The 26,800-nt window shown below is 38.8% G+C and overlaps 2 protein-coding genes across 2 annotated transcripts; one reads left to right on the plus strand and one right to left on the minus strand.

Annotated features, from left to right (window-relative positions):
- Window positions 1–366: 366 nt before the first annotated feature.
- LOC106930171 (uncharacterized) lies at window positions 367–1,659 on the minus strand. Its single transcript, XM_088007957.1, has 3 exons — window positions 1,153–1,659; window positions 889–1,023; window positions 367–828 (listed from the first exon to the last, which is right to left on the minus strand). The coding sequence occupies exons 1-3, from the start codon at window positions 1,657–1,659 to the stop codon at window positions 367–369; spliced, it is 1,104 nt and encodes a 367-aa protein (XP_087864083.1).
- A 21,579-nt stretch (window positions 1,660–23,238) lies between these two features.
- Window positions 23,239–26,657, plus strand: pyya (peptide YYa). Its single transcript, XM_014973954.2, has 3 exons — window positions 23,239–23,426; window positions 26,127–26,207; window positions 26,380–26,657. Exons 1-3 carry the CDS (start codon window positions 23,239–23,241, stop codon window positions 26,402–26,404), a joined length of 294 nt encoding a protein of 97 aa, XP_014829440.1. The 3' UTR covers window positions 26,405–26,657.
- The last annotated feature ends 143 nt before the right edge of the window (window positions 26,658–26,800 follow it).

Consider the following 26,800-nt stretch of genomic DNA (forward strand, 5'->3'; position numbering starts at 1 on the left):
ACAAGTTTAACGTGTTTGGAGTTTCTTCAACTCTTTTGGGGCAATTTACAGTGACCAGCTGACCTGACCGACATTTTTTGGGAGATGTGGGGGGAACCGGAGCACCCGGAGAAAACCCACTCAAACACGGGGAGAACATGCAAACTCCACACAGACCGCCTCTGTGAAGGCGCAGCGCTAGCCGCTGCACCACCGTGCTGCCCACGTTTTTTCCAGTTGGGTTGGGAAGGGATCTATTTTCTAGTTTGTCAATGGGGGTTGGGGGGGGGACTTGAAGTTTTAAATTTCCTCTTGACGGAGGGTCGCAGGGCGCCCCGTTCACACTGGCAACAACCTCCATCTTTTCTCTAATCAAAATTAAGAACATTAGTTCTGAGTTTTATTATCTTCATTTTTTGCCTTCTTGAACCCCAGAGTGCTTCTTATCTTTTTCCATATTGAAAATTTCGATTTTTTCTTTTTGCCATCCGTAGCTTTATTATCGAAATCCTCCGGGACGGTTTCTCCTGTGGTCTTGGTCTCTTTGGGTTCCAGATCTGTTGAACAACCAGGCAAAGATTCTGCTAAGAATTCCTTCTCAGAAGAAACGTCTCGTTTTGCATCTTTAACCTGGTCGACCGGGTTCTGTGACTCTTCCTCTTTTATAACTGTGGTGTTGTTTTTATCCTCTCTGTCTGGCAGTTGATCTTCTTTTGCTTTTTTTAACTCCTCTTTTATGCTACTGATCTCCTGCTGATATTTTTCTGCTTGTTGTTGAAGTGCAGTGACATCAGTCTCATAACGGTTGTTTTGCTCCAGGTACAAATCTTTAAATTTCTCAAACTCAGCCTGGATAAACTTTTCTTTCTCTTCTCTTTCTGAAATATCAGTTTCCCTCAGCTTTATAACCTGCTTGTAGGTTTCAGCTTGCTGCTGCAGTTCAATCACATCATTTTCATACTTGATCTTTAGCTCGTCGTATAAAAAGTGGACTTGATCCAGTTCATTAAAAATATACTTTTCTCTTTTTTTCAGGATTGTGATCTGTCCGGACATCTTCTGTTGGAGCTCCTCCTTTTCAGCTGTCAGGTCATTGATAAGTTTCTGATTCTCTTTAACCGTCTGTAGGTTTGCTTCTTTCTCCTGGCTAATCTCCTGCTCGTATCTTTCTACTTCTAGATTCAATTCAGAAACATCACTTTGGTACTTGGCGATAAATTCATGGTAGGAATGTTTCATATCATTAAACTTTCTCTGCAAACGTTTTTTATCTCCTTGCAGGAATTGGACTTCTTTGGCATGGTTTTCCTGGAGAACGGCATTTGTTGTTTTCAGGTCGTCAATCAGCGCCATGTCTTCCTCTGATTTTTTAAGATGGTCCTTTCTCTCTTCAGTTATCCGTTCCTGTAATACCATGATATCCATTTCATATTTGCACTTGAGCTGCTGGTTCCACTTTGCTTTCTCGCTTTCTAACTCTTGCTTAGTCTCTTCCAGCTCTTCCTCCAGCTGGGCCAGTTTCTTTTTGTCTTCAGACCTTCCGGCGATCTCCATGTCCAGAAGGGAGCTGAGTTGTTGGATTTCCTCCAGCAAGGCCTCGTATGCAGGTGTGAACAGGCCTTCAGGGTTGGAGAGATGGGGCCCCATCTCTCCACTGCCGAATCTTGGTGTATCAGACATTTTCTCCAAAATGCACTTACTAAAATCGTTGATTGGGAAACTTTCTGAAAGAGCTTTGCACACGTCTGAACTAGTCAGTGATATTGCAAGCAATGAAAAATATGCAGAATTGTGTTACATGCAATTCTGCAGTTGATGACATCACAGACAGCATCGCCAGTGACATCACAGAATCTTCCTTTGCTGGTGGTGTGACATCATTCCACCAACACATATCTCACTCTTTATTCTTGTTTACATTCAAACGTCGTCTCATCTTCATTTCTTTAAAGTTTATAAAAGGTTTTAGAAACCTGCACATGTAAAAGCCTTTAGGTAAGAACTGAAGACTCTTTAGTGTTTGTGAGGCAAAACTTTAGAAAACTTATTAATAATCCATATTTATAAACTAATTTCAAATAATTAGAGGTGTGCCGATCGATCGGTCACCGATCATAATCGGGCCGATTTTCGTGAAAAAGTGCATGATCGGTGATCGGCGATCATTGTCTCTTTTACCGATACCGATCACCTGCTTCTCATTTCACAGCCTGCTTGTGCAGCTGGTCTCCTCTTTCCTTCACTCTGCGCAAACGCGCACCAACAAATCCTAAGCGATGTGGAACTACAATGCACTGAGTGAATGGGGAAGTTTGCGTGTTGTGGGGAAAATTGAAGCACGTCAAAAATGCATCAACACAACGAAGCTAATACGACATAAAAACAATGCCATACTTGACGGAGTTTGGCTACATCGAGGCTCACTGCAGTAAAAAAGACATACGGAGGATCAGATAGCAGGTAAAGCAGCGCACAGCTACAAACACTCACCCGGATTAGCATGACGGTCAGAAAGCTAAACAAATAACCCGCAAAATTATTTAAGTCTTCGAGCTGCGATGTAAGACGCTGGTTCTGCTCTCGCTGTTGAACCGCTGCTACGCTACAGGTAGTAATATTTCACAGACGGAACTCCGCTTCTGCTCCACCTGGTAGTGACTCTCACACCGAACCTCTGCTTAAAGCTGCAGCATACAACTTAAAAAAATACATTTTACCTACATATTAAAACTTTCGCTGTCCTAACATGAGACAGATAATCTCTAAAAAAATAATCGATCTCCTCCCTGTTCTGCATAATTACTCCGCTCAGTCAGAAACACCCATCAGAGCTAGCAGTAATCAGCTAGCCGCCATGCTAACAGGAAGTTTTCATTCAGTAATGTTAAGGAAGAATAATATCTATCGGCAAGTTCCTGTTTCCCAAGGTAATGTAAATGATACTGGCCTCTACTTTCCTGCATATGTTAATCCATGGCCTCCTGTCCTATGTGTTACGACCACAGGGGTCCAAGGAGAAGCTCTACAGATCACCCCATTTTCCCTGGTACTTTTGAATACTTACCCAGCCATAGTTTAATTTTAAATCACTAACAGAAACCTGTTCAAAGTTTAAAGATTTGTTCAAAAAGATTAAACTGTATTAAACACTAAAAATAATCATTTTTTCTCAACAGTAACTGGATTGTTTATTGTAATGGATCCTGTTTTTGCCTTTGAATGTTAAGTTTTATACTTGAACTTCTTGGCAATGTTGAGAGGTTTTATTTTGGCTCTTTGCATTATTTAGCCTCTTCAGAGCCTTCATATGTTATCAGTCTGTTAAAGATAGAATTATCAATAGCAGTACAATTTGCACAAAGCCTGTTTTGTTTAGTTTTCTTCTTGGAAAAAGTTATTAAAAACAAGTGTTTGTCTAAATTAAGGTGAATTCATGGTTCCTTTTTCCACATAATGTAACCGGTAGTGTTTATGATAAAAAATAAATAAATAATAATTATGTGATCGGTATCGGTGATCGGTATCGGTGTATCGGCCCTCATGGGTGATCGGTATCGGTATCGGCAGGAAAAAACCTGATCGGCACATCCCTACAAATAATATATAGTTGGTGATTTGAGCCTTAGATATTTGATGGTTTTACTTGGTAACTTCTGTGATGTGTTCACTGAACCAGTTCTCATCATTTCTCTGCACCTGCAGCCTTCACTCAGACTGAAGGAGTGAAGGCTGCAGAATTGCAGCCTTCACTGCTTCACTGTACGACCATAAATCACTGTGTGAACACGTTGTTACCATGGTAACCCAGACAGTAATAATCTCCAGCATCTTCAGCCTGAAAACCACTGACGGTTAAAGTGTAATCAGAACCAGATCTACTGCCGCTGAATCTAAATGGAGTTCCTGATATATAAGAAGTTTAGAGGCTTTCCAGGTTTTTTCAGGTACCAACTGAGATCAGAACCAATATCTGCAGTGTTGTGTTCAAGACCACCTAACCCGAGACCAAGACAAGACCAAGACCAGAGTGTATCGAGACCGAGACAAGACCAAGACTTTTAGGGTCCGAGACCAAGTCAAGACCAAGACCGAGGAAAGTCGAGACCGAGTCAAGACCAAGACCAGCGGCCCGCGCTACATGACACAATAAAATGTAAAATATGATCGAAATTGCTTCTCAGAATAATCTGAAAGATCCATATTCCCATAAAAACACCTAGATATTAAATACTTAATACATTTTACCAATATTAAATATTCCATTTCTGTGTTACAATGTGTGATGGTCTCGTGCCATCCCTAAAAACATAACGCCCTGGGCATTTGCCCATATTGCTCATATAAGAATCCACCACTGTCTGCACCATTAAACATAGCAATTGAGGCAATGCCCTGCTGGTAAATAACGCTCAACTATGAACACTGACCAAGGAGCAACAAGCAAGAATTAACCAAACAGAAGGCGCTCATTGTGACTGTTTTCACTCTCTATCCCAGTACATGAAGCCAAGTAGTCTGACATCATGGCAGACATTACAGCTGCCACTTTGAACAAAAACAAAGAGCAATGTGCATGCTCTTTCGTTCTTGTGTTTTAGTTATTTGTTAATTTAAATATCAATGTACATAATTAAATAATGATGCAGTGTACACAGAGCATTACTAGAACAAAGAACAGGTGTTCTGTTAGGTCAGATCGTCATGCTTAACACGAACTCACGGTGTTCTGTCAGATCAGCATACGTTGTCAGATAGTCGTACGCTTAGCTCAGACATGCATATGCTGTCATTACCATATGATTTTATTTAATCAGCAACGTAGAATCATGATGTAGATCGTTATTAACAGTTATTAACAGTTGTATGGCATCCAGCTGCAGCAAGACCTGCTTTAAACACACTTTGAAACCACGACAATGCATGTATATCTATCTAGTTATCACATTATGTCATATTAGAAACAATTTAATTACTTATTTTCGTCATAACTTGTTGCGTATACTGACAACTACACTGACGGTCGGACTTAATGCGCATGCGCTGGCATGGTACTCACTGCATGTATGCTATTCTGACAGCGTATGGCTATCTGATAGAACACCGGCTATATCTGTCAGACACGTCATTACCATAAGATTTAATTTAATCAACAACATAGAATCATGACGTAGATCATCATACACTTGGTTATTAACAGTTGTATGGCATCCAGCTGCAGCCAGACCTACTTTAAATACACCTTGAAACCACGACAACGCATGTATATCTATCTAGTTATCATATTATGTCATATTATAAACATTTTAATGACTTATTTTCGTCATAACTTGTTGCATATGCTGAACTGACAACTCCACTGACGGTCGGACTTCTTAAGGCGCATGCGCTGGCATGGTACTCACTGCATGTATGCTAGGAACATAGAATCATGCCGTAGATCTGTTATTAACAGTTGTATGGCATCCTGACTTAGAGGTTAAGTGAGTTTTACACGGGCGTGTATTGTAGCTGACTCCAGCTGCAGCCAGACCTGCTTTAAATACACTTTGCAACCATGACAACACATGTATATCTATATAGTTATCATTGAAAACAATTTAATGACTTATTTTCGTCATAACTTGCTGCATATGGTGAACTGACAACTCCTCTAACGGTCGGACTTCTTAATGCGCATGCGCAGGCATGGTACTCACTGCACATATGCTATTCTGACAGTGTATGGTAATCTGATAGAACAACGGCTCTCAGTGAGTGACACTCCAGTCCTATCTAATAAATAAAGAGCCGTGGAGAAGAATCGACTGTTTCTGAATGTCACATCACTATATTGCAGACTTTTGGACATAGCGTTGTCCTATATATGCGACAAGACAGTCAACATCTCCGCACAATAATTCAGGCAGTGAGTGACTTTTTTTCATCACAAATTCTTATGTGTGTCTATACAGCTAGCTTTGCTAACATCACGTTAACGGAGCTTACCTTCTTTGAGCTACTTTTCTAAGTGACGAAAATAGTTAGACGTTGTCCCCACCGTCTGTGAAAGCGAAGCGCTGCTGAGTTAGCTCTGGCCATCGGATTTCTTACTATTTATGCAGCGCTATTATATTACTGACGATTAGACAAACATTTTCTGCTGCTGAGAGAAAACCACTGCGCATGTCCTGGAGCGCCGCGTGCGAGTGAAAGGTGGGGAGGGGAGGGGGGGGGGAGAAACACGTAGTTTCTTGGATTTTAATTGGTGCGTTTTGCATCCACTAAAAACAAAGATGTTAACAAATAAACTGGACAGTATGTTCCACGTTTAGTGATATTTTCACAGCTGCGGTCTCGACTGGTCTTGAAATAAAATGCCGAGTCCTCAGAGACCGAGACCGAGACAAGACCAAGACCAAATGCGGTCGAGTCCGAGACGAGACCGAGACCATCAGAAAACGGTCTTAAGACCGGACTCGAGACCAAGACCGATCTCGAGTACCACAACACTGAATATCTGAACTTCCCTGATGGTCACAGTCGCTCCAACACTGACTGACTTTGATGGTTCAGACTGAGTCAGAAAATTATTGGCAGATGATGCTGAAAAGAGAAATGAGCAACGTTAAAGGAAAACAATAATAGATACGAGTTCAAACAAAACTTGACAGCTAAATTTAAAAGTCAGTCTGACCCTGAGTGAGAAAACCCAACACAACCATCAGAGCTACTGGAGACGTCGTCCTGATGCAGGTTTCAGTGTCGGAGCTCAAACACACTTTGGACTTAAAGCTTGAGGAGCAGCGATGCATCGACATCATGCAAATCCACACCTGCTGAGATGAAACAGAAACACAGGGATGATTCAGCCAAAACTTCATCTAGTGACAATATTCAGATTTTATTTCAACTGAAGATCAAATAATGTATTTATTGGTTGTTCATCTTGTCACTTTTATAATGTTTCTTTTTCCCCTAAATATGATGTGTTGTTATAAACTAAAACACACAAAATCAGCAAATATTTGACATAAAATAGATCCAAACATTGAGCCATATAAGGTTTAAATCTTTGTAATGTAACCTGTATTCATATTACAATGATCCTCATTATGTTTCTTCTTGGTATGTTAAATTTATCATAGAGACTTTGATCTATTTGGATGATTTAAAAATGTGTTTATTATAGTTTAATTTAACACTACAGGATGCAGAACCATTCTATATTGTTCTTTTAAATCATATTTTTAATTAATGTTGATGTTAAATGTAAAAAGAACAACAACCTAAACACACATTCTGAAGAATATTATAAATTTTGTTTATTGAACACCTGAGCAAATTCACATCACTGATGTTCTTTAATAACCCCTAAATTAAATAGATTCTCATTATTTTATTTCAAAAGGCACCAGGTGAAACCACATTACAGCTTAAGTTTTAAAGTTTATATTTTAGGATGATACATTTGTAATTGATTGGCCATTCTAGTGTCTAACTTTGTGTTTCTACATTCCTGGATATTTTCTTGCTTATCATAATCCAGACATTTTGCAATGACTTGATTTACAAAAGTTAGAGACATTTTAGAAAATGACCTTAATGTTTTAATAAAATGATTAAAAACTGTTAATAAAAAGAAGATGGGAAAAAAAAAATCTGTCAGACACATAAGATTTCATTTAATCAGCAACACAGAATCATGACGTAGATCGTCATACACTTTGTTATTAACAGTTGTATGGCATCCTGACTTAGCGGTTAAGTGAGTTTTACACGGGCGTGTGTTGTAGCTGACTCCAGCAGCATCCGGACCCTGGTATATCTATATAGTTATCATTGAAAACAATTTAATGACTTTTTTCGTCATAACTTGCTGCGTATGGTGAACTGACAACTCCTCTGACGGTCGGACTTCTTAATGCGCATGCGCAGGCATGGTACTCACTGCATTGTATGCTATTCTGACAGCGTATGGCTATCTGATAGAACAACGGCTCTCAGCGACACTACAGTCCTATCTAATAAGTAAAGAGACGAGTAGATGAATCGCACTGTTCCTGAATGTCACATCACTATATTGCAGACTTTTGGACACAGTGTTGTCCCATATATGTGACAAGTCAGTCTACACCTCCGCACAATAATTCAGCGCAGTGAGTCACAACTTTTTTTCATCACAATGCTTATGTGTGTCTATACAGCTAGATTTGCTGACATCACGTCAACGGATCTTACCTTCTTTGAGCTACTTTTCTAAGTGACGAAAAAAGTTAGACGTTGTCTCCACCGTCTGTGAAAGCGAAGCGCTGCTGAGTTAGCTGTGGCCATCGGATTTCTTATGATTTATGCAGCGATATTCCATTACTGACGATTAGACAAACATTTTCTGCCGCTGAGAGAAAACCACTGCGCATGTCTCAGAGCGCCGCGTGCGAGTGAAAGGTGGGGAGGGGAGGGGGAGAAACATGTAGTTGCTTGGATTTTAATCGGTGCGTTTTGCATCCACTGAAAACAAAGATGTTAACAAATAAACTGGACAGTATGCTGCACGTTTAGTGGTATTTTCACAGTTGCGGTCTCGACTAGTCTTGAAATAAAATGCCGAGTCCTCAGCGCCCGAGACCGAGACAAGACCGAGACCAAATGCGGTCGAGTCCGAGACGAGACCGAGACCATCAAAAAATGGTCTTAAGACCGGTCTCGAGACCAAAACCAATTTCGAGTACCACAACACTGCCCTGAGGCAGTCTATAACATTCTGAGGCGCTATTTTAGCGACATTCCTGGGTCTTGCTTGCCACTGGCTGATTTCTATGCTACTCATCCAATAGCTAATGAGACACCAGTGGACTACTGGGTCAGACTTAACACAGCTGCTGAAAATGCTGACAGACACTTGAAAGATCAAGGAATCAGCCGGAATAAAATGGATACAGAGATAGCAATGATGTTCATCAGGAATTGTCCTGATCCTAGTCTTGCCTCTGTTTTCAAGTGTAAGCCCACCACCAAGTGGAAACTCACTGAGGTGCAGGAGGCCACTGATGAGCATCAAAGAGAGCAGCAAGTGAAGAGACCACATGCAACTGTGGCAAAAGCAAAAGCAAAAGCTCTCCAGATTGCTACTGCAACAGCAGCACTTGACCACTCAGAGCCTGAAGTAGAACGTAGGTAAGTGAACACTGTCAAAATTACTCCTGTCAGTTTGCACCAAGCTGCGCTGGGGAGAGGTGTGTGTGGGAAAGCCAGAGCCAGGAGCTGCTGCTGAACATGTTTTTGTTTTAAACAGGAATAAATCAATGCAAATCCTGGTTCCTTGATATGATTCATTCTACAACTGTTACATATGAACTGATAAATGTGCTAATAATGGAGAAACAACTTAATATTACAGAAAAACTGTTTATCTGCCGTCATATGTGGCCATACTGGCCTTAGCATTCATGACAGGTTATGCTAGCTGCAGCATAACCTGGGGGATAAGCAGCGCCACACAGAGAGTGATTGACAGCACTTCTGGCTCTGATTGGTTGTTTCTAGTTAGCACTGGGAGAAATTGGAGGAATTCATTTTTTTTCAGATTGTCTCCTACCGTAGTTATGACATAGAGACAGTTTCAGCAAATATACAAAAAAATATTTTTATGAACTTACAAGATACACACAAACACACACGCACACACACACACAAAGATGACAAACTTAATTAGCAACATACACTAAATCCTTTGAGTACCACAGTAGAGCCCACAGCTGGATGTTGTCTGACAGATGCTTTGGTGAAAAATTCATTCTGCAGGCAGGCATTTCTGTTTTTCTACAGGTCCTTCAATAAAGAAATACATAATTTTTCACAAACACTAGTGTTTCTGTCAAGCTGCCAACATTTGACTGATGAGTTAAATTAGACTGAGATCTGAGTTCGTAGCCTAAAGAAGAGCCCCTGACATGTATTATCCACCTTTGAATAATACTTTCGCTGCTCCAGTGTGATGTGTGCAAAGTCCTCCGTAAAAACGGTGGAAGATGATAACGGGCAAAAAAGGGAACACATTTTTGTTCGACTTTATGAGTCATTTTAGATCAAAATGTCCACCAAATGGTATTAATGTTCTGACAAGATGGTAAGTGATTCACACAAGAAAACAAATGTCACATTACCACATTATTTTGCAAACAAAAGAGCAAGCTGATAACAGAGAGTGTTCACAGCAGGAACTAAAGACTTCTATCATTGCACATGAAACCAGCAGGTCTGTAGTCTGAGCATCTGAGAATGTAGGAGGGAAAAGGCAAAGACAGCGGCAGAAAACCATTCGCCTCTGAGCTGTTTGGAGGCTCCAGGATTTAGATCCAAACATTCATCAGCAGAAGCAGGTCCTGTTATTTATCTGACTTTAACCTAATAATCTTTACATCAGGTAATAAAACCTTCATATGAAGCACATTACTTTAATGGCCCTACTTTCTACAATGACAAAGTTATTAACATTCATCTGTTGTTGTTTATCGCCGTGTATAGTGTAAGGATGCTTTTAGTTATTTCTTTATATTTCATACAAATAATAATAACAGGGAGAAGGACCTAAAACTATGAAAAAATAGTTGACTTGATTTTTGGCTGTCAACAGATTGTTGAGGAGCAGTATTATATATTTTCCAGCCATGTTGGCATTTTATAGCTTAGTTAAGCAACTATGTTTCCTTCAGTTGTAATGAAAATGCTGGATATATCAACTATGACTTAAAAGAAATGTAATTTTGTAATTGAATCTGTCTTTTTAAGAAACTCCTGCTCTTTCTGATACATGGCTCCTCTGTTAACCCTTTAATGTTTTTATCAGCGTAAAAACGTTAAATGACAAAGTATTATGACAAGTAGCTCCTATAATAAGCTCAGCAGATGCACAGTTCCACCAGGTGTTTGCTAATTGCTGCTGGCTTGTCTGAAGGAGCTGAGTGGGGACGTCATGTTAGCTATGGCTCAAAGGCGGTGTTAGGTCCAACCATGTGTTTTGCACAGTTGAATGGTGTCCATGGAGATTAACAGACGTCTAACAAATGCATGAAAGAATCAACCCACACCTTAAATGTCAAATAAGCACAGACTAACACATGCATATTTACTAAAATCTAAATTAGATTATTTTTTCATGTTTTCTTGTATGTAGACTTGTTTATTAAGAAGTATTGTCCAAAAATGTTTGGTTTCCCAAGTGGGAGGTTCTCTGTCCCACACTGGGAGATTATATGTTGTTGTTGCTCTTGCCATGTTTTAGTATTTTCTCTCTCAAAGAGAGTAAAAGGTGTCTTCACAGTGTTTGGAGATCAATTGCTGAAATGAGCTTATCGATCAAGCCAAAGGCTGACTTAAGCCCCAGGGCTTCGTGTTGCCCTCTGCAGCCCATTTCTTCTTTCTCACTGATTTCCCACAGAGCTGTTTTTTTTTAGGACTTACGTATTTCCTACCTTTTCAGGGCACTTCTCATAGTAAATTTTTGTTTTGTATATCAGACTTATGTTTATTGAGCAAACATTACATCTCTGGATTCACCTCTCACTATACAAGAACTAACCTGTAAAGATCCTTTAAATATAATGGCACATTGGAAACCATTTAATATTGAGTATCCAAATAAGATAAAAGAAAAAAATATCTTGAAATGATACCCTTCCTATAAGCTGTCCCTTTTAGCATAAATTCTATAGTTTTTTCTTAGTATTTTTTTAAACATTTCTGTAATAAAAATGTCATTAGTCTGATGCAATATTTTAATCTTAAATGTTGTGTTTTCATCTTAGCAGAAATAAAACCCTAAAAACATCAGTCCCACATTTTCCAAGAAAGGCAACAGGTGTTTTAGTTCTTGAACGCACTTCCAACTCGATTGTTTGAAAGGATATATGTAGTTCATGTCTTACATACATACGGACTAAGCAATAATTAAAAATCTCTCACAACTTGAATGAAAATGAAAATTGGCTGACTCTGATGTTTCAAGTTAAAAAAAAATGGCTAAAAAAAAAATAATAATAATTTTACCAAAACCTCCTGTCCTCACACTGGACAGTCGACAAACAAAAAACATCTACAATAATCCCTGGTGTGTTCTTCAGGAGAACACACCAAGAGTTACCAAAGTCATCTAAACAATTCAAAATAAAGAAATTAGTCAAAAATTAATAAAAAACTAAAGTATATTCTAAATGACCAAACAAAAACTAAATTGATACAACTTATGATTTACAAAATTTAACATAAATGGCCACAACAGATCCCAGTATTGAAAAAAAAATGGTATTGGTGACCATGTGCCCAATACATAAGGTCAGACCTATTCAGTCTAATTCTACGCTTTGTGCTCTGAGTGACATCATGCTTTATTATTTATTTTACATTATAATTAGAATTCCTAATTGCACTTTCAGCACCATTTGAAAGTAGGTTTGTTGCAGTTTATTTTACATGTTTGACCAAAAAAGTCAACCTGTTGTATTTGTTTATTTAATATTTATTTTGCACTGCCTGTTCTACTTCTAATTGCACCAACTAAACAAATAAAAGTTGTTGTTTTTACATGTTTGACCAAGATTATAAAGTGTACGTCAGTGAGCTGTACTGGTGCAGAGTTAGCAAATCAATTTGTAATTTAGTACATTTATGTCTGTGTTTTAAAATGAAATGTTTTAAGTCAATTCTGCACAATTTTATGATTTTGGCTCGATATTGGTCAATACTAAACCTCAGATATCGGTATTAGAATCAGAATCAGATTACGGGCCTGCAACAGTAAAAAACACAACACAAAACTCACATGAGCTGGACATAAATATAGAAATTATTTGTTTTGTTCCTAAGCCATGACCTATCAATATTTCCTGGCAGACTCTGAGAGATTCTCAAACCAGATTGGTGGTAATAATTTGAGGTTTGTACGCAGCATTCTCATTCAGGTTAGTCATAACTGGACATAACCCAACAGAATGGGAGGATCAGATCATTACAGTATGAGTAAGAGGGCCAAAAATGATTCACACAACAACAGTTGTCTCATTTCATCACACACACGCACGCACACACACACACACACACACACACACACACGCACACACACACACACACACACACACACACACACACACACACACACACACCCCCACACACGTATATATGTATATGTATATATGTGTATATATGTGTATATATATATATATATATATATATATATATATATATATATATATATATATATATATATATATTCCAGGAAAAGTCTGAAGTTGCAGTTTTAGTTTGGATCCTTGATATAAAACTCATGTGTTGTCTCTGCCTGCTAGAGCTTTTTATTCAGAACTGCTTCATTATTGATTGTTTTACAAGCTTTTTTTATTGTGCATAATGTACAAATAAACCTGATTGAGTGATTTCATCTAGCAGGGCTTGGAACTTAATTTCCGCCCCCCCAAAAATTTATGCTTTTCTGGTTGCAGCAACCACTCAAAACTGTTACAATAAATCCTTTATTCAACCAATCACACTCTCAAACCTGTTTACATGTTAACACTCCTCTCCTCAAGTGAGTAGGCAACTTAAAACTGCTTTGCTTTTAGAAAAATAGCTGCTTTCTAGAAGAGTGATTCAAAGGTTAGGCTAGATCCAATTTTAAAACAGTCGTAGTCTACAAAGAGTGAAACAGAAGATGAGTCTAAAGACATTACAAGAAAACAAACAAACAAAAAACAACAATTAATTTACGGCAAAACGACAAAGTTCAACGAATGCAACTAAGCGGTGTATGTTTCTGTTCTCTCTCTTGTATTGCCAAATCCTGAGACGCTGGATGATATCATGACAGACCTTAACACCACAGTCATCAGCAAGAACAGATGATAAAGCTGGCTGCTAGACTGCTTGGTGATGAAAGGTACACAAAACATGTAAGGAAATAGCGATGGAAGTCGAGCTCATTAATCATGGCTGTAATAATATCTGTTCTTCTGTTTAATTTGTGGGAAGAGCCTTAGGCCTGCATGTTGTGGGAGGCCACAGTGTGCTCCCTTCACTGATTTACAGAGGAGAGAAAACAGAAACACCTTCATGCAAAAAAATACATTAATAATTTAAATAAAGGTCAGGCATAGACACAGATTCATCGGAGCGATGTGTTCTTAGTGCTGATGTGGCTTATCAGCAAACTGTGGACAGCATATTGTCTTGACAGAGCAGAGATGGAGATAAACCATCCCAGACTGGATAAACACCGAAAGGCTCCCAAACATCCAGACAGGAGACAGCCTTTAAAAGCTGTATGTGTGTGTGTGTGTGTGTGTGTGTGTGTGTGTGTGTGTGTGTGTGTGTTGTTTATGTTTAAAATGCATATATCTGTACCAGGTTAACATATCTAAATAACACCAACAGCATTTGTTGTGGCTTTTAACTTTCTTCAAGATTCATTAAAGACAGAAGAAACTGTACAATGTTGTACGATGTTCAATGTCTTAGTTATGTGACTTTGAATGTGTGTGTGTGAGGGGGGTGCATGTGTGTGTGTGCAGCAGTGTGTGCTGATGCTCAGTGACAGGGACTGTGGGGTTTATCAGTATTTTTCAAATGTTTCCTGCCACTCTTGTTTCCTGCTCTGAGCGCTTCCAACCTTTACAAAGCTGCTACCGATAACATCTGACGCACACAAACGCATGCACACACACACGCACACACACGCACACACACACGCACACACATGCGCACACACACACACCTGCACACACACGCACACACATGCGCACACACACACACGCGCGCGCGTGCACGGACACACGTTGACACGTGAGGTTAATATGCTGTTTCTGAAAATGTTTTTGTATTTTTTAAACTATCAATAAGCTCAGTGATTATGCTGAGATTACTCAAAAGCAAATTACAGTCAGATGGAAGTAAAAACTGCTGAAGTAGAACAATATTAGAGAGGATTTGCTTTGGATAGGAAGATCTAAATTGGAGGAAGTTTCCTTGATATTATAGAAAATATCGTAATATTTGTCCACATTTATCTTGGTCATAGTAGAAGGATAGAATGCAGTCTGTGAAAAGGTCAGAGGCAAAAAGAAAAACAAAACAAAACACCACAGCAGTTAAAAGATGAATTTGGACAAAAGCAAACATGATGACTTCGTTAGCATGATAAACAATAAAATACTTTCAACTTTTCAATAAAGAAATGAAAAGTGTAGAATGGGTTTGTAGTTAGTTTTCCATCAATCATCACCATTTATGAGGGTGAAGATGTAAAAGTTTGAGCTGAAACATGTGGATTGAAAATAGAAGAATTTTTTTTAATATAACAACCAGTTTCCAATTTTAGTAATTTTTTTCTCCCTTTCATTTCTGAAAACGAAATTACAAATGATAGAAGACATTTGCATTGAGAGTACATCAGGACAGAACTCACAGTGCTTCACTTATTCCACATTATCCTGTGTTGCAGTATTTAATTGTATTAATCTCTCACCCCACACAGATCAAGACAGTTTGCAATTTTTTTTTATATTTTGCAAAGTGCCTTGAAACGATATTTGTGGTACATCGGTACTATATAAATAAACTGAGTTAAACTGAACTCTCCCCTTGATAGCTCAGGTGGTTTGCTGGGTTTCTCTTTAGCTCTTATTTTTGTTTTCCAGTTCTCTTTGTGCTCAGTTTCGGTGCTGATGAGGAAGTCTGTGATGGCCTGAATCTCTCTGGCTCAGCCTGAGCAGGAGCTTGGGGATGAGATCATCCCTCTCTGGTCCAGAAGCAACATGGTTATATATGATGGTGATTTGCAGAAGCATAAAATGCCAACATTATTTTGGACACTGGACTGTCATGCTCAGAGCAATTAAAACAGACTATTTATAGTGAATTTTGTAAATATGCACAGTGAGCACTGACCTTTGAGGGTATACTGACATTTACTTTCTACTTGTTCATTCTAGTTTTGGTCCCACATGAGACAGTTAACAGCGGGCTCATTACTGCAGCTCCTGCAAAAACATGAACTAAATCACATTTATGTTTACTTACTTGGAATGCATCTGCAAGTTGTTCATTTGTCTAATATGCTTTGAAAAGAATGCAGAAAAATCTGAATTCTGTTGATTTTTGGAAAGCTCATGAAATATATTAAACTTATAGAACGTAAAATGAGTAATACATTCATTACTTGGTAGGGTAGGTGGGCTTGACAGATTTATGTGCTACACCTTATACCTTAAATGAGAGGTTCCCACACCTGATCTTCATGTTTTAGATTTGTCTTTGTTCCAGCACACTTGATTCAAATGACTTCATGACCTCCTCTGCAGGCACCACATGCTGTAGAAGCTGTTCATCAGCCATTCAGGTGTTTGGCAGTAAGGAAACACCCAAAGCATGAAGGGCAGGAGTAGATCTGAGGACCAGGTTTGGCAACCAGAGATGTAGAGTTTGATGTTTGTGCATTTTTGTGGGGGAAAAAAACAAAGAATAAAACAGAGGGATGTCAGCTATGTCATTTTTTTAAAATCTCTCCTCATTGATCTTTTACAGCTCGAGGTGGATCCCAATAAAACAACTGTGGCCAGACAAATGGAAGCTCTTAGGGAAATAACCACACAGCGACACACACGCACACGGACACACACATGCACCTATAGACACACACACAAACACACACTCACAGGGTCATCATCTCTAATAGCCTTTCAGCAGCAGGTTAATACAGGCAGCATTTAAGGAAGGAACTATGCTGCTCCGGTTTCTCCAAACAGACTGACTCAGTCCATTAAGCACACACATTAATGTCCTCTTACTGAGCTTCTGGCTCCCAAGTTTGCTCAGTGAATTGACAAAGATGGAGAATTGAGACGTGTTTGTTCTGGTTTCTCCACATGACAAAAGATTAGACGCAGGGAGACAAAGACTGAGATGGCTTCCAGGGTGATTTGAGAAAATATGAAGTCTAGTCATGGTCCAAACTGAAATAATATTTCTTATTTCTTATTCCTCCTTTCCTATTAAAGGCTTAATCAAAGTGGCATGTTTTACGTGTGTGTGTGTGTGAGTGTGTGTGCGTGTGCATGTGTGTGTATGTGTGTGTGTGTTGGCTGTCTTAAATTTAATACATATTAATTTCTGCTTAATGCTGAACTATATTATATTGCAGCAAAAATAATGACATTTAAATGATTAGATTTAATTCCTTGGTGTGGAAACTCAAACCTGATTTGACAGGTTTCTGATAATTTAACAGTTTACTGTTACATATCCTGTCCTATCTTCTAATATAATTCAACTTCTTAAATACATCATTTGTAATTAGCAGTACGACCAGCTGGTACCAAAAACCCAAAAGCCCAGAACCTAAAGTGGCTGTCTCATAACATGTCTGAGGCTCTGGCTTCTTCTTGCCGTAGATTCTCGGGCCCTTCTACACAAACACTGTGTGTCAGAAAATTTGACCATGATCAGAAAAATAAATTCCTGAAAATAAGCAATCCATCATTTATCTTTAGTGGTGCTGTCAGAGGGCATTAAGACATGGATAAATCTGGAATCAGTTGAAAGTCTGAACACACCATCACTCTTATTTTTAATTAGTGCCCAAATGGCTGTAAAACTAACCAGTAGCTGCATTTTCATTGACCGTATAATTGTGCAAATTGGAATTATGAAAATAGATTAGTTTAATTAGAAACATGCCAATTTTGAAAAAAGTTAATATTTTTGAATAAAACATTTTGGCACTAGGATGAAGTAATTCTCAGGTTGTATTGAAATGAGTGTATTTTGCAAACTGCAATGAAAACACTTTTTCCGAGTCATTTGATCAGCAAGCAGATGTCACTACCGGTGGAAAAGATGAAGAAGACGACAGGAAGTAGGCAGAGGATTATGGTGCGGCATGTTTTTTAATGACTTGCTATGTGAACAAATTTTATTTTCATGGGGGTTTGATTGAGCTCTTTATTTAATGGAAATTGTTTTTTTTTTTACATTAACAAAGTTTTGCGCACATTTGTAGTGGAAACATATTGAATGGAATCACTTGAATAAGAATGGTGCTATCTTTTAAATGTTGACATTTTGCTTTTGAATTCACACAAGAGAGAGATTGTTGTCTCTTGGCTCTGAAGAGAAAACTAATGTAGAGAATCTTAGTGTTATCTTATTATTATGGTTTGTCTGGACACATTCTGTCAAAGTTCAAATAAAACCTGCTACCAGGACGTCCGTCTTCATATTACTGTCATAATTTGGACCATACCGTCCCAGATAGATGTTGAAGAACTTGTGGATGTGTTTACCTGAAGTCCTAAACAGGCTCCTCAGTGAGAGACTTGTGGATAATGTCTCCCTTGTCTGATTACATCACTGACAGAACAAAGCAAAGAGGAGACAGCTGAACAGTTCACAACATTTATTCTTCCTCTGGTGCCTTGAGAAGATGAGTTCATATTGATGGCTACTAGATAACCCAGGCAATAAACTCATCCTGTCTGCAGCTTAATAAACACACATTGATCCTCTTGTGGCATCCATCGTTACCATCTACTTCTATGTAAACCCAAAGGTTTACTTGCTACTGTTTAGTATATTAATCTGTGTGGAAAACTATAATTTGTCTGTATTTTCATTAGAGTGAAATTCCTCTGTGTAAGGAACTGAGTACAACCAGGAAAGATGGTTGTCACTGAGAAGACACTTCAAGGGTCTTCTCTTCTCAGATGAGCCTGCAGATAAGGACTGAGGCAAAGGGGTTTTTGTGTGCAGCCCCACCCAAAACTTTCAAAGAGATTCAAAGATTTTTGGGCTTTGCAAACGCTTACAGAACGTTTATGAGGGTATTCATAGCCATAGTTGACCTTCATGTATATCTTAACATCTCCAACTTCTAAGTTCCTCAGGCTGACAAGCTTTCCATGAGCCCAAGAACAGTTTCACCAAGATCCTCAACATCAGCTGGTGGTAGAAGTGAATGTGTCAGATTCTGCTACCGCTGTCAACACCATCACCTATATTATTTACGATATTTAGCTAGTTATGATTTTTTTTTAATTAACATTAATTTAGCATTAATATATATATATTTTAATTCATAACAAGCTAAATAGAAGTAGGTTGAGTCAGATGTTTCACATGGTTTCTGCCAGAGGTCATGTTCAGGTCTAAACTGTCAGAATGCTACAGAGATGTTTCAATGGGTTAAAATGATTGGATTATGCATAAATCATCACCCACACAAGTTTTCTTCTTCCCAAAGCTAGAAAATGTTTGGTTTGGTTAGTTAGCTTCTGTTTTGCTGTGTTCTTATAAGAAACACTCTAAAATCTCAGGCAGGTCTTGATAAGAGTCTCTGGTAACAGCTTGGAAATGTTCTTTTGAGAAAGCTCTTGTTGCTTTTTGGCTCCATAATGTTTGGAGCTAAATAAATACCCACAGCTTATCTCTGTCTCCCTCTAAACCACACTGGACTCTATTGTTTTCTCACAGCATGCTTTGAGTTTCTGTTAAGATTGGGATCAACTTAGTTTTTACCTTAATGACACGGCCAGATAAAGGAGGATCAATCAGAAGTATTGATCTGATGAGGAAATGCTCAACTTGAGGATTGCAGCTGGAATTTGAGTTCTTTGATTCTGATTAATCCTTTGTGCTAGATATGTAGAGAATCATCATAAAAATGATTTTTGGTGTGATTAACACCACAGCAATCACTTACCCTGAGGTACATATGTAGTTAGAAAATAAAATTCCAAAATAGAGAATAAATGATTTATTTGACAAAGTTATTTGATTAAAATAACAGATGATTAAACTTCTAAATATTAGTTTTATTTCCAGCCTGTTTACCTCAACATTTTGGGTTATGCTTTCTGATCAGATTCTATTTATATCTTTGAATAAAAATCAATTAGTCAATGCCAGAATGGAGAAGAGGCTCGAGGGAAGATCTGACTGCAACACAAATCTTCTGTCTGTCACTGAATCTGAGTGGGTTTGAAAAAGCTGACATTTTAACTTCTGTCCAATCAATAAAAGGAAATTAGAGAGTAAACAGCAACCTCATAACCAAGAGGCAGTAGCTCTAATGTCATCAAAACTGTTAATAAATCCCCAGTGGAACTCTTCTAAATCTGATACAGAAGAAGAGAAGATGTTAAAACACTAGCTGCTGCTGTTTCCACTGAAGGTGACCTAAGTTTGACCTCGTCTCCTAGTAACCATTAACAGGCCCCATCATTCTCATCATCATCCTCATCCTCATCTGACTTAGACATCAGATTCACAGCCTGTAGGTATCTCTGCCACGTTCTGCATTTCAGCCTTGGAAACTAAAAAAGACACAAACTTTAACTCATATGATCAAAGTAACCTGCTAAAGACATTGTTTTGGTTACAAAACTGCACATTGAACTTAGTTATAACAATAACAATAATGAAAATAATATATTTTTAAACATATTTGAATGTACACCAAATAAAAACATTTAATCAAGAAGGATCTCACATCTTCAGCTCCTTCTGTGAAAACTGGTTTCACAAATCTGGGTGTCATCTTTGACATTTCCCCCTCTTTTGACAATAACTGCAAAATATTTATTCATAACTAACTAAATATTTAAGGATCATTGCTAAGTTGAGACAGAATGAGTTATCACAGAATGAGCTAGATCTGCTGCAATAGTCTTTTTATTTGTTTGAATCAAAGCTCCCCGGCTCGCCTTCAGTCTGTACAGAACGCTGCAGTGAGGCTGCTGACTAAAACTGACAGCAGAGACACGTTTCTGCTGTTCATGCCTCTAGTGCTCTGACTTCCTGTGCACTTCATGGTTCACATTTAAATTTTGGTTTTAAATTTCAAGCCAGTCCATTGCCAGGTTCCTAAATACAGTCTGGGGCTTTTGGATCATCACCCTGGGGCTTTTGGATCATCACCCTGAGCTGTTTGCTGAACCTCAAACCCGTTTTAAAAATCGTGGAAGTGGTGCTTTTTGGACTGCGGCGCCGAGGATCTGGAAAAGATTCTTGATGGAAAACAAAACTTCAAAATGATCCAAATACAAAACTAAAGTGAGCAAAAAACCCACTGTTCACAAGAAAAAGAGCTTTTTAGAGCCAACACTGCTTTAGAGGAGCAAAACCAATTGTGGTTCATATTAAAATATAGGCTGCTCTATTTGCTTTCACAGTAGAGATGTGGGTCAAGTTGCTGTTGGGAAACTGTAATCTTGATTCATACAAACATAAACACCTACATGATGGCTGGATGACCCACTTTGGACCATCTGGAAGTTGGTTTCACACAACGAAAGTATGAAATTTCCAATGAACACGACTTTCTGAATGTCTTGGCTCAAAATGTCATCTGTTGGCTGCATCAGAAACACACAACTAAGGCATTAGTAATGTCTCCATCATCAGCACCATCTGACGCAGTCACTCTCCTGGTGTAACCCCTCCCATCTCTGCTGGCACAAAACCATATAAATCACTTCAGCTGCAGGTTGGAACCAAGGTGCGTCGACCTGCAGAGTGAGATCTCACCGAGGAGGAGAGGAAGAGAAGGACTGCAGAACTCAGAGCCTCTGCTGCTGTCAGAAACCACCTGTGGCTCCAGCTGCTGCCTGGAACTTCATAAAGTAAGTCTCCATCCACCTCCAGCTTCTCTCTTCAGTTCAACCAGTCAGCATGTTGTTAAGAGCCTTACTGTGCAACTTTGGAGTGTCTGCTGTCAAGTTTTTGTATATTATTATTATTATTATTATTATTATTATTATTATTATTATTATTATTATTATTATTATTATTATTATTATTATTATTATTCGTGTCCAGTAAAGTGTTCTCCAAAACAAGGACACAAACCTTAAAGTCTTAAAACAACAGAACTTCCCAGCTGAATCTAACTACAGACATGAAGCTGGAAGCCTCTGTTCGTCTCCCAGAGCTCGTATGAAATTGAACGAGTTTCTGATGAAAGTCCGTTCAGCACCACAGACAGCTCCGGACTCAGTTTGGGTCCGGACCTCGTTTCCGTGGTGTGCTTTTCCCTTTTCCTGTCTCTGAGAATGCATTGCTTTACAGAGACTCGGTAGGTCGGGCCTCAGCCACAGTCCGAGCCCAGAATGATCCTAGGTAACCCTAGAACCCGACGGACCCACCGGTGGGTCCAGCTGCCGGGACCTCGGCTCGCTCTGTAAACAAAGGCTCCACGTGCCTTTAAATTTTATTTTATTTTTTTATTATCCGCTAAAAGAGGCTTTGATCTTTCAAAAACTATTCCGCATAAAGGTTTTGCCCAAAATGTTAAGTTTAAATGTATTTATACCCCCTGAGGGTGTAAGAGGTTTTAAAGTTCACTGAAGGAGCAGATCTCTTCTCACTTAGCGCGAGAAAAGGAACGAACAAGACATGAAGTATATTTTCGACAGTATTCGAAGATTTGAGACGACACATACGCACGGGTCTTATAATAATAATAATAATAATAATAATAATAATAATAATAATAATAATAATAATAATAATGTTTTCCTAAGCGTTCGTATTATTCGTCTGTGCGTCATTTTCCATAAATACATGCGGGGATCTCATGTGGAATTAAATTTAGTTGCATATTTAATTGAAAACTTTCTCTTTGAATGTATTTTGGTTCTGACGTCATTAGGCTAGATTACGTTTTTCAAGTATGACAAATTGATTCCTGAAGTGGTCAGAACAATTCTGAGGAAACGTCTGCTGGTCAGCAATTATTTATTGGGTTAAAAAGAGTAAAAAAGAAACAACAACAACAGAAAAAGCTTCCTCGGGAGTTGACTCGTCTGCTTCCTGCACGCAGCATCGATGCTTTAGTTCAGTTTGATATTTACACGAACACCTATGAACATCAGCAAAGTCTAAGAGACACCAGTCATTGTTATCAAAATGTCCTCATATTAATAAACCCTTTTTTAAATATAATTCATAACCTCTCTAAGAACTTCCAAATATGCTCTTAAAAACAGTAAATCAATTTTGTTTCAATTTTTCTCTTTTTCTCCATTTTATTTGTATTTTCTATGTTCTGTTCTGGGAGCTTGGCCAACGCTGTGGTGGGTCTGGTTACCCTACAGTGTTTTGCACAAATGGCTGAATACAAAGTCAGTACTTGAATTGACTTTACACCAAATGCATTATATTATATTATATTATATTATATTATATTATATTATATTATATTATATTATATTATATTATATTATATTGTGTCTGCTGCAGATGGCTGTGATGCTGAGACCATGGACGATGCTGGTGGCTGCTGTGCTGTGTGTGCTGGTCTGTCTGGGAGCGCTGGCAGACGCCTATCCTCCCAAGCCAGAGAACCCTGGAGACGACGCTCCACCTGAAGAGCTGGCCAAGTACTACACGGCCTTGAGACACTATATCAACCTAATCACCAGGCAGAGGTCAGTGCGCGTCCTCCATGTCCCGCAGGGCACGGTGGTTCAGAATAGATGTGTAGAACTCATTTTAGTTTCATTAATGATGACAGAAAGAAAAAGTCTGTCTTTTAAAACTGTAAAAGAAACAATTATGTGATTCTTTTTTTTTTTTACACTGATTTTAGGATGGCTCTGCAGAAATCCATTTCATGACATTACCATTTTCGAATTACTCATTTTTACCACTGAACAATTTCCACCATTTTGTAGGTAGAAAAAACAACTCAAGATGTTAAAAAAAAATTATTGCATTGGGATGAAAACATTACCCTTGAATTTAATGTTTTTTCTTTTAACTTTTCCACTTGAGATCACACACATTTTTCTTTGATTGAGTCACAACAGCAACCACTTCCCCAGTCCTGCCCTCAACATGGGGTTCCTCCATGCATGCAGCTGAAGCCAGTCTGATCAGATTACGGTTCTTCCCCTGAACCTGCAGGCCTCCAAATCTACAGCAGCAGAGCAATAAAAGTTATAAAGATGGACCCAGAGAGAATCCCAAATTTAGTTATCAGGGCCAAATCCAGGCCTGATGTTCTCAGGTGTAATGCAGTGTTGAGCTTTTTTATTTAAAGTAGTCTGGCTCAGGGGCCATCTGCTCTCATTCATGGAAGTTAAATAGCTTATTGATATTTTAATGCTGGAAGAATGCAGTCAAGAAAAACACATTTGTTTCTTTTATGTCTTCCTGGGGACTTGATTATGAAAACACTTTGTGGCCAATAAAATACATTACTGTTCCAATACTGCTGTTTCACTGAGTTTAAAGAGTGGACCCTTACTTATAGGAAACTGTGTGAAAGTGGAATTATTTTTGTGTTTTGTGTGCTTTTGTTATATTCAGACAAAAGTACACAAAATATTTACATTTTTGTATGCTTTCAACATATAAGTGCTAAGATAAACAACAAAGGTAACAGAGAAATAAATAAAAGCTGTACATTTGGTGGAATCTGAGAGAGGAAGCCAAGTTTTATTGGCCAAGCTTAAAATCAGTCGCTGATAATTGGTAATTTGCTGAGACTTTTTTTTAACAAACAAACTCAAACACCAAGATTGCATCAGATTGTAGCTATGATAACACAACAAAATATGAAGATTATTCTTTGTACTTTCACAACAAAGGTAAAAAAAAAAGGCCCATTCTTTTAAATCCTAAATTTAAATGATAAACAATTTAAACATTTTAAATTGATATCTGATGAAACGGTTAAATCTAATTTAATAGTATACTCATTTTCAGGAATCAAATGTTAAACTTCTAGATATATCATCTGTATTTAAGCATTTATGGGGCCCCTGAAGGCCAGGGGACCCTCTGCTCAATTCATTTATTCTTTGGGCTGGCTCTGAATCAGACTCACAGTTAGTCATTTTCACAAAGAAAGACATTTTCAGAAAGAAATTGGAAGAAATATTGAAATGTAAATTCTTATTTTATTTTAAAGGTACTTGTATCTGTGTTCTTAACAGAATTGACTAAATTTCACATCGGAGGGTAAAAACTAAAAACCAGTCAGGATATTTGTATTGGTGCATTGGTACATGAAGCAAGCAAATTCAAACTATGATAAAAATATAAAAACAGAAAAACTAAAAGAGACTTCACAATAAAAGCAAACTTACAACCAAGAAAAAAAATACTGTACAGTTATTAAAAATACTATTCTCAGATCAAATGAAATGTGCCACAGAGTGGAGTTATTTCTAACAAATGTGCAGTATGTGAATATTTGTGCATCGAATGCAGATGCACGAGGTTTAAAGTTTTCACTATTTTCTTTCAGATGAAAGTGGAAATGAGATAACAGTCATGCAGGTAGAAAATATAGGCTGGACCGACTCTGGAGATTTATGGTGTAGAACTGACCATTATGAGACATGGAGAACATCTTACAGTACGAGACGGTACCAGCTGGGAATCCAAATGTGTATTTCTTGCCTGATTGCTTCTCTGCAAGGCAACACATACACACACACACACACACACCAATAAGCAAACACATGCACACAAATGCGCGCACACACACACACACACACACACGCACACACACATACACACACACACACACGCACACACACACACGCACACACGCACACACACACACACACACACACACACACACCAATAAGCAAACACATGCACACAAATGCGCGCACACACACACACACACACACACACACACGCACACACACATACACACACACACACACGCACACACACACACGCACACACGCACACACACACACACACACACACACACGCACACTGACAAACTGAGATGAAGAAGCGCGGCGTAAGATTGGATGCTGTGATGGTGGGGTGTGTTGATGGGAAAACAAGAGCTGCAGCTCGGGCTGCTGGCGTTTTGTTGTTTCTGTTAGAAAAACACCTGCAATCTACTGTCTGGTAAACCATGCAATGGTTTCACATGAGCCCCAGATGCCCCTGATGCTCCATCTCAAGTAAAGGTGATGGGGACAACAGGGGACCAATGATTGTAAATCTGCATCACAGCTTTCCTCATAAACACTCACTTAAAGATAAATGATGTAATTAAACAGTTATTATAAAATTGAAAACACATCAATATCTTTGATAAAACTGCAATTTAATTGAATTTAAACTCAGATTTAATGTCTCCCTGTTCCCCTCTACAGATACGGGAAGCGCTCGGCTCAGGAGGACGTGGTTGCAGAGCTGCTGTTTGGAGGCGACAGCAGCAGAGACCAGAGATCAAGGTGGAGCACCTCATCCACCCTGGGGGGAGCGTGTGTGTGTGTGTGTGTGTGTGTGTGTGTGTGTGTGTGTGTGTGTGTGTGTGTGTGTGTGTGTGTGTGTGTGTGTGGAGGGGTGGTGCATGTGATGAAAAGCCAGACGCTGACTGGCTTCTCTCTGTCTGCCTCTCAACAGATATGATGACTCCTTCATGTGGTGACATGCTGCAGCCCTCCTTCCTCCTCGTAGTGCTTCTCTTCTGGGGCCTTCCCAGAATGCACCTGGAGGAGCCAACAGGTGCCTCTCACCCCCTCTAAAGCCAACAGAATGACCATTGCTGACCGGAGCACAAGCTCTCTCTGTGTCTCTCGTCATTTCGACAACTTTGTTGTTCCAACAGTGCTGTGCTGTAAGTCAGTGTCCAGATTAAAACATGTGAGGTCAGAGCAGCCAATCGACCTGGGAGCCGTGTCTTTGTGTCCCTCCATCACTGTATCGTGAAGACATTCTGTTTCATTGTTACCACTGTCAAGAGGAAGAACAGAGGATGTGAATAAAACCATTTTCTGTGTGACTAACGTTTGTTTATGACTTCCTTGTTATGGGATGAAAGTCT

The sequence above is a fragment of the Poecilia mexicana genome, unplaced genomic scaffold (assembly GCF_051168715.1).
Source record: "Poecilia mexicana isolate PSO_F unplaced genomic scaffold, ASM5116871v1 scaffold_8, whole genome shotgun sequence".
Taxonomy (NCBI): Eukaryota; Metazoa; Chordata; class Actinopteri; order Cyprinodontiformes; family Poeciliidae; genus Poecilia; species Poecilia mexicana.